The sequence below is a fragment of the Hyperolius riggenbachi genome, chromosome 4 (assembly GCF_040937935.1).
Source record: "Hyperolius riggenbachi isolate aHypRig1 chromosome 4, aHypRig1.pri, whole genome shotgun sequence".
NCBI lineage: Eukaryota > Metazoa > Chordata > Amphibia > Anura > Hyperoliidae > Hyperolius > Hyperolius riggenbachi.
Genome location: NC_090649.1, coordinates 444,761,759 through 444,778,724, shown reverse-complemented (window position 1 = coordinate 444,778,724; position 16,966 = coordinate 444,761,759). Strand labels below are relative to the sequence as shown.

Sequence of the window (16,966 nt, the reverse complement as noted above, 5' to 3'; positions counted from 1 at the left end):
CTACCATCACTCCGTGCACTTGGTCGTTGTGCACTTGGTCATCGTGCACTTTTCTAACATGACAGTTATCCAAAACATACATCTAAAGCTGCTTTTGCATTTCTGAAGAAGAACATCGTGAAGGTGATTGAATGGCCAAGTGTGTCTCCTGATCTGAACCCAGTCGAACACCTGTGGGGAATTCTGAAGCGACAAGCATCACTCTCCATCCAGCATCCAGGTTTTAAAAGAGGTTATTGACAAGATCAGCAGGAGAGTCAGGCAACTGGTATAATTTTCAAAGGAAAAATCCAAATCCTTCTCAGTTTAGGTTCCCTTTAAGGTATCTTCAGTTCCGCTTTAAAGGGAACCTAAACTGAGAAGGAAATGGATTTTTCCTTTTTTTAAAATACCAGTTGCCTGACTCTCCTGCTGATCCTGTGTCTCTAATACTTTTAGCCACAGCACCGGAACAAGCATGCAGATCTACTGCACCCAAAGAGTAGAGTTGGGCCGAACCTCCGATTTTAGGTTCGCGAACCGGGTTCGTGAACTTCCGCGGAAGGTTCGGTTCGCGTTAAAGTTCGCGAACCGCAATAGACTTCAATGGGGATGCAAAAAAAAAAATTTATGCTGGCCACAAAAGTGATGGAAAAGATGTTTCAAGGGGTCTAACACCTGGAGGGGGGCATGGCGGAGTGGGATACACGCCAAAAGTTCCCGGGAAAAATATGGATTTGACGCAAAGCAGCGTATTGAATGCTAAATGACAGGCCTAAAGTGCTTTAAAACATCTTGCATGTGTATACATCAATCAGGTAGTGTAATTAAGGTACTGCTTCACACTGACACACCAAACTGTTCACTGAACAGAACAGGTATGCAGTGGCGGGTTTACTGAACAGAACAGGTATGCAGTGCCGGGTTCACTGAACAGAACAGGTATGCAGTGGCGGGTTCACTGCACAGAACAGGTATGCAGTGGTGGGTTCACTGAACAGAACAGGTATGCAGTGGCGGGTTCACTGAACAGAACAGGTATACAGTGGCGGGTTCACTGAACAGAACAGGTATGCAGTGGCGGGTTCACTGAACAGAACAGGTATGCAGTGGCGCGTTCACTGAACAGAACAGGTATACAGTGGCGGGTTCACTGAACAGAACAGGTATACAGTGGCGGGTTCACTGAACAGAACAGGTATGCAGTGGCGGGTTCACTGAACAGAACAGGTATGCAGTGGCGGGTTAACTGAACAGAACAGGTATGCAGTGGCGGGTTCACTGAACAGAACAGGTATACAGTGGCGGGTTCACTGAACAGAACAGGTATACAGTGGCGGGTTCACTGAACAGAACAGGTATGCAGTGGCGGGTTCACTGAACAGAACAGGTATACAGTGGTGGGTTCACTGAACAGTACAGGTATGCAGTGGCAGGTTCACTGAACAGGTATGCAGTGGTGGGTTCACAGTACAGGTATGCAGTGGTGGGTTCACAGAACAGGTATGCAGTGGTGGGTTCACAGTACAGGTATGCAGTGGTGGGTTCACAGAACAGGTATGCAGTGGTGGGTTCACAGAACAGGTATGCAGTGGTGGGTTCACAGAACAGGTATGCAGTGGTGGGTTCACAGAACAGGTATGCAGTGGTGGGTTCACAGAACAGGTATGCAGTGGTGGGTTCACAGAACAGGTATGCAGTGGCGGGTTCACAGAACAGGTATGCAGTGGCGGGTTCACTGAACAGGTATGCAGTGGTGGGTTCACAGAACAGGTATGCAGTGGTGGGTTCACAGAACAGGTATGCAGTGGCGGGTTCACAGAACAGGTATGCAGTGGCGGGTTCACTGAACAGGTATGCAGTGGTGGGTTCACAGAACAGGTATGCAGTGGTGGGTTCACAGAACAGGTATGCAGCTAGGGACAAGCTAAGCCTAACTAATCTTTCCCTATGAGAGAGAGTGTGCAGCAGCTCGCCCTACTCTCACTAATGCAGGCACACGAGTGACCGTAAGGGCCCTTTTCCACCAGCGCGTTTGCGCTGGCTGAATCGCAAAAACGCAAACCGCTAGCGATTTTACAATCGCTACGGTTTGCTTTTTAACATAGGAATCGCGGTAGGTCATTTCCACTACCGCGATTCGTTTTTGTCAGGAACGCGAACGCGCGGCTGAGCGATATTTGCCGCGATTTTGCTATGCAGTGCATAGCATAGCAAAATCGCGGCGGCGAACGTCGGAGAATCGCCGGTAATTGCGATTCAGCAATCGCTAGCGTTCAGCGTGAACGCTAGCGATTGCAAGTGGAAAAGGGCCCTAATGGTCGCCGCTGCCTGCCTTTTAGTAGGGGGGAGTGGCTCCAGGGGCTAGTGTAGCCTAATTGGCTACACTGTGCCTGCTGACTGTGATGTAGAGGGTCAAAGTTGACCCTCCATGGTGCATTATGGGGCGAACCGAACTTCCGCAAAGGTTCGCCTGCGGGACGCGAACGCGAACCACGGAAGTTCGCATGGAACCGTTCGCAGGCGAACCGTTCGGCCCAACTCTACCAAAGAGATCAGCAGGACTGCCAGGCAACTGGTATTGTTTAAAAGGAAACATCCATATCCCTCTCAGTTTAGGTTCCCTTTAAAGTGATCCTTAAGTCAACTATAAAAAATGAGATTTACTCACCTGAGGCTTCCCTCAGCCCCCAGCAGCCGATCGGTGCCCTCGCAGCCCCGCTCTGACGCTCCAGGACCCGCCAGCGAACACTTACGGTTTGGCCGTCACCGGCAGACAGGCATGGAAACGCGAGTGATTCTTCGCGTTCCCAGCCTGTACATCGCCCCCTATGCTGCTATTGCGGCCAGGAGGTCCTGGAGCGTCAGAGCGGGGCTGCTGGGGGCTGAGGGAAGCCCCAGGTGAGTAAATCTCATTTTTTTATAGTTGACTTAAGGTTCACTTTAAGGATTACCACCATGCAATGCACATATAGTGGTGTTCATTATCAGAATAGCACCAATAAAAAGCTAATAAGATGAATGGTCCAAGGGCCCCAGTGTGGTTACAAACTCTGCATACCTATTGCTATGCCACTGATGATAGGGACTATGCTTAGAGCCAGAGTATAGTTGCCCCCAGTATAGGAAGCCAGCTGTAGGTGCCCCTAGAATATGTAGCCAGATATAAGTGCCCCCAGTATAGGTAGCCAGCTATAGGTGCCCCCAGTATGGGTAGCAAGGTATAGATGCCCCCCCGACCCCCCCTTCTAACCTGACTCCCCCGTCCCCCTTTCCGCACTCCCCTCCAGAAATTAGTGCAATGGCAGTGGGCGGGGAATGACTCACCTCTTCCTAAGTGGAGCTGTGCTTGCCGCTGGCCTCCTCAGCCTTCAACGCCGTTCACTGTATTTTTTCTAATTAGGAAGTACAGTGAGAGCGGGGTTGCAGGCATAGAATTCCGGCATTGTTCGGCATTGAACCCCTGATGCAGTCGCAACCTCTGCCCGCGCTGGGAGGTGAGAGAAACTTGGCTACCGCTGTGCCTATGCATTATGTACTGTACTGTACAATGTCTGTGCTGTGAATCTGCCTCACAGTAATGTACTCGCCTCTCTCCTGTGCAGGTCTTGAGATGGACTGCTCAGAGCCCTACAGTGACGACACACAACGTAAGTTCACATTATTAAGCTCTTAATTTTTGTATTCAAGCTTTTTGCAACTAAAAATAGGAAAAGATGTAACAACCCAGCAAACCCCACAGCCCTCCCCAGCACCCAGCAAACCCCACAGCCCTCTCCAGCACCCAGCAAACCCCACAGCCCTCTCCAGCACCCAGCAAAGTGCCCAGTCCTCCCCAGCCCCCAGCAACGCCTACAGCCCTCTCCAGCACCCAGCAAACTCCACAGCCCTCCCCAGCACCCAGCAAACCCCACAGCCCTCTCCAGCACCCAGCAAACCCCAGAGCCCTCCCCAGTACCCAGCAAACCCCAGAGCCCTCCCCAGCACCCAGCAAACCCCACAGCCCTCTCCAGCACCCAGCAAAGTGCCCAGTCCTCCCCAGCACCCAGCAACGCCTACAGCCCTCTCCAGCACCCAGCAAACTCCACAGCCCTCCCCAGCAAACCCCACAGCCCTCTCCAGCACCCAGCAAACCCCAGAGCCCTCCCCAGTACCCAGCAAAGCGTGCAGCCCTCCCCAGGACCCAGCAAAGCCTGCAGCCCTCCCCAGTACCCAGCAAACCCCACAGCCCTCTCCAGCACCCAGCAAACCCCACAGCCCTCTCCTGCACCCAGCAAACCCCACAGCCCTCTCCAGCACCCAGCAAACCCCACAGCCCTCTCCAGCACCCAGCAAACCCCACAGCCCTCTCCAGCACCCAGCAAACCCCACAGCCCTCGCGTTCCCATGCCTGTCTGCCGGTGACGGCCAAATCGGAAGTGTTCGCCGGCGGGCCCTGGAGCGTCAGAGTGGGGCTGCGAGGGCACCGATCGGCTGCTGGGGGCTGAGGGAAGCCTCAGGTGAGTAAATCTCATTTTTTATAGTTGACTTAAGGATCACTTTAAAGGGAACCTAAACTGAGAGGGATATGGATGTTTCCTTTTAAACAATACCAGTTGCCTGGCACCCAGCAAAGTGCCCAGTCCTCCCCAGCACCCAGCAAAGCCTGCAGCCCTCCCCAGCACCCAGCAAAGCGTGCAGCCCTCCCCAGCACCCAGCAAAGCGTGCAGCCCTCCCCAGCACCCAGCAAACCCCACAGCCCTCCCCAGCACCCAGCAAACCCCACAGCCCTCTCCAGCACCCAGCAAAGTGCCCAGTCCTCCCCAGTACCCAGCAAAGCCTGCAGCCCTCCCCAGCACCCAGCAAAGCCTGCAGCCCTCCCCAGTACCCAGCAAAGCATGCAGCCCTCCCCAGGACCCAGCAAAGCCTGCAGCCATCCCCAGCACCCAGCAAAGTGCTCCGCCCTCCCCAGCACCCAGCAAAGTGCCCAGCCCTCCGCAGTACCCAGAAAACCCCACAGCCCTCTCCATGACCCAGCAAAGTGCCCAGCCCTCCCCAGTACCAAGCAAAGCACGCAGCCCTCCCCAGCACCCAGCAAAGTGCCCAGTCCTTCCCAGTACCCAGCAAAGCATGCAGCCCTCCCCAGCACCCAGCAAAGTGCCCAGCCCTCCCCAGCACCCAGCAAAGCGCGCAGCCCTCCCCAGCACCCAGCAAATCGCCCAGCCCTCCCCAGCACCCAGCAAAGTGCCCAGCCCTCCCCAGCACCCAGCAAAGCGCGCAGCCCTCCCCAGCACCCAGCAAATCGCCCAGCCCTCCCCAGCACCCAGCAAAGCGCGCAGCCCTCCCCAGCACCCAGCAAGGCGCGCAGCCCTCCCCAGCACCCAGCAAGGCGCGCAGCCCTCCCCAGCACCCAGCAAGGCACGCAGCCCTCCCCAGCACCCAGCAAAGTGCCCAGTCCTCCCCAGCACCCAGCAAAGCGCGCAGCCCTCCCCATCACCCAGCAAGGCGCGCAGCCCTCCCCATCACCCAGCAAGGCGCGCAGCCCTCCCCATCACCCAGCAAGGCGCGCAGCCCTCCCCAGCACTTAGCAAAGTGCCCAGTCCTCCCCAGCACCCAGCAAAGTGCCCAGTCCTCCCCAGTACCCAGCAAAGCATGCAGCCCTCCCCAGTACCCAGCAAAGTGCCCAGCCCTCCCCAGCACCCAGCAAATCGCCCAGCCCTCCCCATCACCCAGCAAGGCACGCAGCCCTCCCCAGAACCCACCAAGGCACACAGCCCTCCCCAGCACCCAGCAAAGCGCGCAGCCCTCCCCAGCACCCAGCGAAACACAACCCTCCCCAGCACATAGCAAAGCGCCGAGCCCCCCCCCCCCCCCCCCAGCAAGGCGTGCAGCCCTCCCCAGCACCCAGCAAAGCGCCCAGCCCTCCCCAGCACCGAGAAAAGCGCCCAGCCCTCCTCAGCACCCAGCAAATCGCCCAGCCCTCCCCATCACCCAGCAAGGCGCGCAGCCCTCCCCAGCACCTAGCAAAGTGCCCAGCCCTCCCCAGTACCCAGCAAAGCACGCAGCCCTCCCCAGACAGCACTGGGTACCAAGGCTGGACTTTTACTTTTTGCGCCCCTAGGCCAAGTATGCTGTGGTTCCCCTTTCTTGTGCAGCAGCGCCCCTCCCATTCCATGTGCAACCCCCTCTTCCACATGTATCATCCATGTACAGCAGCCCCTTTTTTTCATGAACAGCTCCCTTGACCATCTATTTGCTTTTTCATAAGTTGCTCCCTATTTTCACCCTCCTCTTACATATGTACAACCCCTCTTTCATGTCCAGGTGCCCCTTGGGCTTCAAATGCCCAAGGCCCGGGCCTTTGTGACCCTTTCAGAAATCCAGCCATGCTGGAAAGCTTCACTTTCTTGTTTTATAATAAATCAGGGCTTGTACATTATGCCATTCTGACTGTGTTTACATTCCGTTTCTCCAGCGCAGAGCCAATCTAACACAGTGGATATGAGGAGTGCCGCTAGCAGCCTGGAGACCAGTATGTATACCTAAACTGTACTGGGGGAATATGGCCATTGGGGTCTTGCTGTATAATGTCTATGAAGAACAACACACTTGGTATGACAGCTATAGTAGCACACAATACAGATACTGGGGGATCCAGCACAGTCTGGCCACATTATAATGGCATAGTCCGCTTAAATCGGATCTGAGATGAAAAACTAACTATAACAAGTAACTTGTCTATATATCTTATCTAAAGTTTAGATAGTTTACACAGCAAATCTAGATGCAAACAGCCTCAACTGTTTATGATTATTTATTCCTGTGATACGATGACAGCAGTCATGTTTTGTCACATTACACACAGGCTAGCTAATCTTCATCTCCAGCCCTCAGCCAGTGACAAATTCAGTCCCCTCTCCTCTTTCCCTCTGTCTCTGAAATCTCTGGCTAGTAACCTCCTCCTGCCCAGACTGAGCTCCCATAAGCCCTTGCTATTTGGCTTGAGGAATGCCCTATAAACTACATGTAAGGAACACAATTATGCAATGAGTAAAAGTTTATCTCGGATCCACTTTAACTAGCTCTCATTGTAGATGTTAGTCCGTTCCCTGACTGTATATTGCCTTAAAAATCTGAAAGTTAAAGGACACCTAAACGGAGAGGGATATGGAGGCTGCCGTATTTATTTCTTACCTGCCAGATGCGTAACTAAGGATTTTGGGGCCCCGATGTGAGTATTACATGGGGCCCCGAGCACTGTATGAAGCCCCAAAACCTATCAAGGACAGCTGCAGTGTCAGAGAGGTGTATTTAGAGTAGGAAAACAGTTTGTTAAGGATAACTACTATGCAATGCACATAGAGGTGCTTATTACCATTATAGCACCAATAAAAAGCTAATAAGATGGATGGAGGAGGGCCCCTAGTGTGCCCCCTTGGTCCAGGGGCCCCAGTGCGGTCACAACCTCTGCATCCCCTATTGCTACGGGGCTGCCCTGCTAATCCTCTGCCTCAAATAGCTTTAGCCATAGACCCTGAACAAACTTGCAGATCTGATGTTTCTGACTGACATCTGACTCGATTATCTGCATGCTTATTTCAGGTGTGTGAGTCAGACACTACTGCAGCCAAAGGGATCAGCAGGAGGACAGCCAGGCAACTGGTATTGTTTAAAAGGAAATAAATATGGCAGCCACCATACCCCTCACTTCAGGTGTCCTTCAGGCCTTGTTTACATTGCGTTCGGCTCGCATGTCCGTCCGCGGTGGGCTTATTTTGAGGAGTTTTTTCTTTCCGATTCCCTGCGCTTGGGTGGGCGATTCTTTTTTGTGGTTAGCAGTTTCCAATGCGTTTTTCCCGAGCGGTTTGGTCATTCACTCCCTGACGTCAGTCAGGAAGTGAACTCTTTGATCCGGAAAAGAATAAATACAATGTATTTATTCTTAAAAACACGAGCGCAATCGCTCCACAAAGTTACAAAGGTTTTGTAAACGTTTTGCGTTTTTCCTATACCTTCTATTGAGGCAGAATCGCCTCAAAAATGGCTCAAGCACCGTTTATCTAAATGGATCGGAAATTAACCGTTTAGATATGAACTATCTCATAGAGAATCATTGTGTTTCAGGGAGATTTTAAAACATCGCCTGCGCTTAAAAAATAACAAAAACACCTGCAGTGTGAACAAGCCCTCAAGGTGCCCACTAATATTACAATTTTCAGCGAAGAATGGCCCAAGCGTCAGCGATCAGATAATTGTGATCAGATTGGAAGAAAACAAACCTTGATATCCCAAATTGACTATGAACGATTCAAATGGTGGACGTTTGTTTACAATTGATCGGAAAAATGTTTATAATAATCGGTTGTGATGGACAGGAAATGTAGATTGGTTAGTTTATGGTGAAATTATCAATGTATTACAGCATTTTATTTTCAATCGCATTTATCTGATTGCTTGGGCGATTTTACGCTGAAAAATGTAACGTTAGTGGGCACCATAAAGGAATCCTGAAGGAAATAAAATAACTCAATTTGAATACTTACCTCAGGAAAGAGAAGCCTGGAGGGATCCAAGCGCTTGTCGACGGAGCTCGCCCACACTGCCCAGGTGCAAACAGCTCCCGCCTACACATCACCACGGAACCGCACAGGCTTGGTTTTTTCCACCAAACATGACTGAAGGCTCTGTGCTACTGTGCGTGCGCAAGCCATCTGTGCCTGCGCAGGGTCAGGGGAGCTCCGTGGAACTTTGGGAGTCCCAGGGTAGGAAAAAAGGGACAGAGAGGATCCAGAGGCATCCCTCTCCTAAGGTAAGTATCTACATTTTTCACTGGAGAATCTCCCAGATTTCCTTTAAAGGACACCCGAGGGGAAAATTAACAAATGAAATTTGTATCTATCCTCCTTCTCCTAAAAATGACTTTTTAAGATATTCCATAGTTTTATTTTATATTTCAATCTACTTTTTAAGTTTTTACACTTTTATTGTTTTTTTTCCTCAATGACACATTCATTGAAGTATGCCAGAGCTAAAATCTATGAACTATTGACCCTTTTTATGTTTCTTGCTCTCAGAAGCTATTTTCTGCCTGGAAAGTGTTTTATAGTTGTAATTTCTTATCAGTGAGGGTCACACTGTAGCCTGACCCAGTCCTGACTGGCAGGAAATGCCACTTACATACCTGATGTTTACCTCTTTCAGGCAGAGAAAGAAAAAAAAGGAACACAGCATAATTATTTGTGTGCTAGGCACACTATACATACACATGTCTATCTCATTATGTCATATGTCACCTTGGGTATCCTTTAAGTATTATAAAAGAGCATTGTGTGTTGATGATAAATGGTGCCTGGGCTCCCCTTACCAGTTTAGTGATAGTTGTTACAGTTTGGCATAGATGGCCTCTATCCGCCGTTCTCTTCCCTGTCTGAAATATGTGTGTTTCCTTCATCTCATTAGATGCAAATATATGCAGCTTGCATCAGAACCATTCAAATCACCAGGTACAGCATTTGATTGGTCCAGTTCCATCGGCATACATTTGCATCAACTCAAAATTAATAGCATCCCATTGACCATCTGTATTCATTACAGTAGAAGGGATTAAATGGATGAAGTTGCACAGCAGGGGCGGTGAAACATCACAACACAAAAGTTAAAAACATTTTTATTGTTGCATAGATGTGACCTGTGACTATGAGAGCCTTCCCAGAAGCTGGTGAACATACAGTTTTGCCTAAGAGTGTAACCCTGGTACACACTTTCAATTATGATTGTCCAATCACTGACCCATTTTAGCACCTCCATGTAGCATAAGGGTCAACAGATATTGAATACTATTAGCAGATTGTGTAGGTAATCCCTTATACTACATGAAGGTGGTAAAATTGGTCAGTGATTGGCCAATCATAATTGAAAATGTGTACCAGGTTTTATTTACCCATCCAGGATTTCTGAAATATTGTCCATTAGGGTGCATACACACATCCAATTTTAATTAGCCAATCATTGACCAATTTTACTGCTTCCATGTAATATGAGGGCTTACCTACACATAAAATTGGTCAGGGATTGGCCAATCAAAATTGGATGTGTACGGACCCTGCCTGGTACACACAATGCAGCGATGGGATGTCCAGACCCTGTATCCATTGCTACAGCGCAGCTCCCCTGCACACTGGGGGAAATAATACATATCAGGAAGGGGGCATAACTAAGAGCGGGCAGAGAGGAGGGGGAACTGCCACTTCCTCCCTCCCATCATCGATGTTCTGCTCAGTTGAATATTACAGCTGAGCAGAGCGGGGGCCCTGGAGGCTGAGGATCGTGCTGTGACATAGGTCAGCACCACAAATAAAACAGTGTAAAAAGTATATTGTCCAAAACCCAGTTCAAGGGTACTTTAAGAACCAAAGATGTACAAATGTTTGAACAGGGACCATTTTGTTTGTTTTCTTTATTAATATAGCTGTGATGGGTAGGGAAAACACTAAGAGAAAAACACAGAGACATCGGGAGCCCAGATGGTGCAGTATGTTCGGAGGATGCAAAGTTCTAGTAGGAAAAAAAAAGTCAGTACTCACAAAGATGGGTTGCAAGAATAGCAATCATTAACAGCGCATGAGGAGGATAACCGCCTCCAAAAGAATACAGGTTGCCGCCTGTACAAGTTGCACTCTGCATAAAAGGACCTGAAGCCCAGGGGCCTGAGGAGGAAACCCCTCAGAGGGGAGCTTGATTGTGAACAACACACGGTGGAGAGGCGCCCAAGAGTATATAAAAAAAAAATATAAAAACAATTTCAGGTGGCTTACTTCATACAAGAATTTACTTACGGTACAGTAAGATAATACATTTACTGAGCACAATACATTTATTATCTTACTGTACCGTAAGTGAATTCTTCCTCAAATTGTTTTTATATTTTAATTTTTTATATACTCTTTATTTTTATTTATACTCTTGGGCACCTCTCCACCATGTGTTGTTCTTTATTATGTTTGAGCACAACTGTATCTGTACTGGGGTTCAAATTCTCCTCTGAAAGCAAATGAATTGTTGCTGTGATTTGTGTTTTGCAGACATGGATATGTCCGACTATACAGGGGATGGTAACGACAATGAGGACAGCAAAGATGACAACAACAACAAGGATACCTCAGAGAGCAGTGGTAAGCCAGCGACATACGTATCATGTCTAACTTAGTAGCAGGGGCGTTTGAAGAACGGGCAGACGGGCAACCACCTGAGGTGAAGTGGCGGAGGGGAGAGTAACGGGTCCATGCTGAGTGCGCAGCGGAGGGGTGAGGAAGTAACTCTCCCCTCCAGGATCCAGCAGTCTGCTGCAAACAGTGTAACAGTGTTGGGTGGGTGGGTGGGTGGAGAGTTAAACCTTCAGGTTAGATACTTGACTGTAGAGGGAAGGCTGTGGTTACCATACAATAACATTTCTATAGCATTTTCTCCCAGAGGACTCAAAGAGCTTTGGCTCTCTCAGATTCAGTAGTTAGTAGTAGGATGAAGTATTCACACAACAAAATTTATTTTTCTGCAAATGCCAAACTGAACAGGTGGGTTTTCAGTCTGGATTTAAACACGTCCAGGGATGGAGCTGTCCTGATCTGCTGAGGTAAGGAGTTCCAAAACGTAGGGGCAGCATGACAGATGGCTCTGGGACCAAAAGTTTCCAAGTGGACTCTGGGTATGACTAGATTATTAGAACCTGTGGATCTGAGATTGCGGGGATTGCTACGCAGCTGTAACATTTATTTCATATATCCAGGGCCCAGATTATTTAGTGATTTGAATGTCAGTAGGCCGATCTTGAATAGAACCCTCCATTTTATAGGTAGCCAGTGAAGTGAGTGCAGGACTGGCGTTATGTGGCAGTGACGGGGTTGGTTGGTTAGCAGTCTGGCAGCAGTATTCTGTATCAGCTGTAGGTGGTACAAGACCTTTTTTGGAAGGCTCCCAACTTTTTGAGATGAGAAAAAGGGACACTTAAGCCGCGCCCCTGCCACGCCCCCACCACGGCTCTAGTCACGCATACCATAAAGATTTCTTAAGAAAAATATGTTTTATAATTCAAACTACACTGGTTCTTTCTATTTGGGTTAATTTCCATTCATAGTAACATTTTATAATTAGTACTATATCAATATAAAAAGGATGGGAATAAAGTTTAGAGTCAATCAAACACATTTTTAGTATAGAAATATATATATATTTATATAGAAAGAGAGACAAAGTCCTGAAAGAGGGACAAATGAGGGTGGAAGAGGGACAGGGCTCCCAAAAAGGGACTGTCCCTCCAAAAGAGGGACAGTTGGGAGATATGATGTTAGGTTCAGAGAAAACCTTTTAAAAACTTATATAAATCTCTGTATTAAATGCATCACTTATATTGCAGCCAGGGAGAGGTAGAGGCTGTAGAAAGGGGTGGGAGGGGTCAGTTTACAATCAGTGGCTGCAGAGTTTTGTATTGCATCTGGTGGCACAAGGCTGGCAGCGTTAAGAATTATAGTAGATGCGAGATCTGATCTAACACTGAGTTCTGTTGTGCATATTGGATATCAGGGACACAATCATTTTCCTGATCTAATCGTGTATAATGGTCTCAAGGGAATCTGTCATACGTCAGTTTTGGAGGTCTTAAGCCGCATCTACACGCATAGATGCGGCCGCGATGTTCCTTATCAATCGAGCCGCTGATGCGGCTCGATTGATAAGATCCGACAGGACGGATCTTGCTTCCACCAATTCCCTGCTCGCTCCCCGCGAGGGGACAATGGCAGAGAATCGAGCGGAAGATAAGCGGCGCCGGCAGGGACGAGCAGGGAATCAAATCCGACGCGGAAGAGGCGATCCGGCGCCTAATCGATCCGCCGGATCGCCGCCTCATCTACACGTGTAGAGGAGGCTTTAGTGCTAGTCCTGCACAGAATACACTGACCTTCTCTCACACAAAGAATTTCACTTTCAGGTGATGCTCCCAGCCAGGTTCATAATCAGCGATCCAACTCCGTGACCATCGTCACCAGCATCAGCAACGGGGGCCAAGAGGGGTCAATCGACAACAACAATGGATCACAAGGTAGACGCGGCAATTCTCCCCTTACAGTGATAAGGGCAGAGCTCTATCTCCTATTGTATCTTGGTAGATGCACAGCCCCATCTTATACGCCCAGTGCACACCTAAAACCTCTAGCAGATCCGCGAAACGCTAGAGGTTTGTGAAGCAGATTTTCAGAGCGATTCTAGGCATGTATAGAGAGGTTTTCCAATCATGCCTAGCGCTTTTTGGAGCGTTTTTGTGTAGCAGATTACAAACATTGTTACAGTAAAGCTGTTACTGAACAGCTTCTGTAACAAAACCGCCTGGAAAACAGCTCTGATCTAGCGTCTTTCAGAGCAGTTTTCCACTTTCCTATACTTTAACAATGAGGCAGAAACACCTCAGAAATCTAAAAAAATGCTGCAGCCCCCGAGTTTGCGTTTGTGGGAAAAACGCCCCGCTCTGGTTTGCACCAGCCCATTCACTTTCATTAGCCAAGCGGTTTTCCCCTGCAAGCGTTTTAAAAATGCTTCAGAACCGCTCCGGTGTGCACCAGCCCAAATACAGCTTACTGACCCCCCCCCTTTCTTGTGCCCCTCCATTGTCCCGCTATATTGTAATCTGGTATGGGCAGAGTTCTCTATCCTATTGTATCTTAGTAGACACGCAGCTCTATCTTATATAGTGATAATCGTAATCTGCTAATTACGATTACGCAAAATTACGCGTACATTTTTCGCAATTACGCATACATGCAATTACAAATTCATAGTTCAATTGACTTTGTGTAATCATTTGTAATTAAGCATGAATTTACGGGTAATTTTGTGCCGACTTTGGCAGTGAAAAGCTCCCATGCAGGCTATTGTTATTAAAATGACTACATATGTTAAGTAGAATAGTGGGTTCAAGTCAAAAAAAAAAATTTTTCAAAAGCACCTTGTAGGTTTTGAGAAAAGGGATTTTGGAAATGCAAAGAAAAATGGTTTTCAAACCTAGAAAAATGAAAGTTTAAAAACAATATTTTGTATTTTTAAAATCGATTTTCTCAAAAACTAAAAGGTCTTTTTGAACAATTCTTTTTGTAACTTGTAGCCACTATTCTTCTTAACATAGGTAGTCAAAAGTCAGCCAAAGTCAGCACGAAATTACGCGTAAATTCATGCGTAATTATGATTGGGAACAATTAACTACGACATTGCTTACACTATTCCCCTTAAATTTCGCATTACGATTACGTTGCGTAATTACGCATGTGCGTAATTTCTACTAATCACTAATCTTATATACAATTTACTGACCCCTCACCCCCTGTTCCTCAATTGTCCCCTTTCATTATAATCTGGTATGGGCAGAGCGCTCTCGCCTATTGTATCTTAATTAGGCTATCTGTTATGTTGGTGGTTTGTTGATCCGTCCACTAAGAGGGATTAGGTTTTGCCCAGGCGAGGGATCCAAGTGACCACATGTCTTCATTAGAGTGACCTGCAAGGATTACTGGACTTCACAGCTCAGTGCCACCAAAGTCTCAACTCTGGAATCACTTCTCTAGTAGTTCAGAGAACGGGATACCACAGGTTTAAAGCTAAGTACACATGGGGGACTGTTGTAGCTGGTCGCTGGCACACCGGGCACGTGTGCGCGACAGCTCGTCGCCAGGTCCCTCTGTGCAGCAGCTGTACACACGGCGCACAGAGGGACAGAGATGCGGCGGAAGCGGTCGCCAAAGGTTCCTTTCCCACTACCCCCGCCGGAAGCTCCGGTTATGGGTTGCTGTTGCTAGTCCGCATACACACGCGGTACGCGTGGCGGACTAGCGACAGTTGCAACGACAGCTGTTGCCGGCAATTGGTCATGCCAATCGCCTGGCGACAGCTCTTACTAGCGACGGTTCGTGCCGCGCGCCTTGTACACACGGGGGACCTGTCGCCGCAACACGCACGTGCCACGTGGTTGCAGCAACAGTTGTGACCCATGTGTATGTACCATAAGAGTTGAATACAGGCAGTTTTGTTGGCAGGCAGCAGGTAGTAGTCATTGAGTAGACTGGGGTCTTGACAAGTGGCAATCAAGCTTGAGCAAGGAGCAGGACTAGGTCAGTGCAGGCAGTAGTAAGTATAGTCCAAAGAAAGGGCCAAGATCAGGGCAGGCAGGTTGAGGTCGAAAGCAGAGTCAAACCAAGGGATCAAGATTAAGGCTCAACACACACCATACAATCTTGGTTGTTCAATCTTACCACTTTCATGTAGTATAAGAGCTTATTCAATCAATCATTCAAGGTATTTTCAATCTGTTAGCCCTTATACTACATAGATTTGGTAACTCTGTACAACCAAGATTGTATTATTATTATTGATTTATAAAGCGCCAACATATTCCGTGGCGCTGTACAAAGTAAGAAACAAACATGGGGTACATAATACAGACAATGGTGTACACTAATATACAAGATACATAATTAGTGACAAAATACAAAAAAATTATACAGCATACAGAATACAAAATACAGAAGTGGTAATGACAGTGATAAGTGTAACATGATGAATAAAATGTATAATGGTTACCAAGACACAAAAGGGGGAGAGAGAGCCCTGCCCTTGTGAGCTTACAATCTAAAGGGAATGGGGGGAAAAAAGAGGAGGGTTAGTATACGATAACATATATAAAGGCAGTGCGTTTTAGGATACCTAGTAGGAGTGCAATTTGGTCTTAGGACAAAGGGAAGTGGCCTAGGGTAGCGCATATGCTTGTCGGAACAAATTAGTTTTTAGAGAGCGTTTAAAGGTAACAAAGGTTGGCGAGTGATGGATGTGTTGTGGGAGGGGATTCCAGAGGAGAGGTGAAGCGCGTGCAAAATCTTGTAAGCGTGAATGTGAGGAGGTGATTCTAGAGGAGGACAACAGAAGAAACAACCAAGAATTGTATGGTGTGTGTTGAGCTTAAGAGAGAGGTCAGGCAGGCCGGGTCAAAACAAGAGACAGATCAAAGTTCAGAGCTGGCTAGACACACCAACACAGTCAGGTGCTACCGGGTCAGGGGTGCCTTTTATGAGAAACAAACAAATGGCACTATGGCCCAAAAACATGTGGGCATGTACGCTAATGTGCAACAAACTTTGCGCATACTCTTGCAAAGCCTTACATTGCTGCGCACACCCCTGATCATCATCATTAAGCCACAGCAGTAGCATAACAAGAAGCCCTCAGGTTCTTAAAAAGAACCCGAGGTGAGAGGGATATTGAGGCTGCCATATTTATTTCCTTTTAAACAATACCAGTTGCCTGGCTGTCCTTCTGATCCTGTTTCTCTTAATAGTTTTAGCCATGGACCCTGAACAAGCATGCAGCAGATCAGGTACTCTGACTCAAATGACTCAGGTTTTATTGGATTAGCCATATGCTTGTTCCAGGATCTTGCCTCAGACACTACTTATGCCAGAAGATCTGCAGGGCTGCCAGGCAACCGGCATTGTTTACAAGGAAAAAAAATGGCAACCTCCATATCCCCCTCACCTCAGGTTCCATTTAAAGCAGATCCAAGATGAAAAACTAACTATAACAAGTAACTTGTCTATATATCTTATCTAAAGTTTAGATAGTTTACACAGAAAATGTAGCTGCAAACAGCTTTAATAGTTTGATTATTTATTCCTGTGATACAATGAGGGCAGCCATGTTCTGTTTGTCACATTGTCATAGGCTGAGGGATGGAGATGCTATCAGCTTGCCTGTGTGTAATGTGACAAATTCAGCCCCCTCTTCTCCTCCCCTCTGCCTCTGAAATCTCTGGCTAGTAACACCTCCTCCTGCCCAGACTGAGCTTCCATAAGCCCTTGCTACAGTGTCAATGCACTCTAAAAATCTTGTTTAGTTTATAGGGAATTAGAGTATTAAAACAAAAAAAAGTATTTGGCTTGAGGAATGCCCTATAAACTATATGAAAGGAACACAATTG

General features: G+C 48.0%; 1 protein-coding gene across 8 annotated transcripts in view; it reads left to right on the top strand.

Annotated features, from left to right (window-relative positions):
* Positions 1-16,966, top strand: part of LOC137504365 (uncharacterized) — a 73,341-nt gene that overhangs the window by 53,466 nt on the left and 2,909 nt on the right. For 7 of the 8 annotated variants that reach the window (XM_068232685.1, XM_068232689.1, XM_068232686.1 and 4 more), the window contains 4 exons: positions 3,585-3,629; positions 6,434-6,490; positions 11,040-11,129; positions 12,941-13,051. In XM_068232685.1, the coding sequence (XP_068088786.1) occupies positions 3,585-3,629; positions 6,434-6,490; positions 11,040-11,129; positions 12,941-13,051 (303 nt within the window). The remainder of the gene's footprint in view (positions 1-3,584; positions 3,630-6,433; positions 6,491-11,039; positions 11,130-12,940; positions 13,052-16,966) is intronic. The other variant, XM_068232690.1, reaches the window with a different exon arrangement.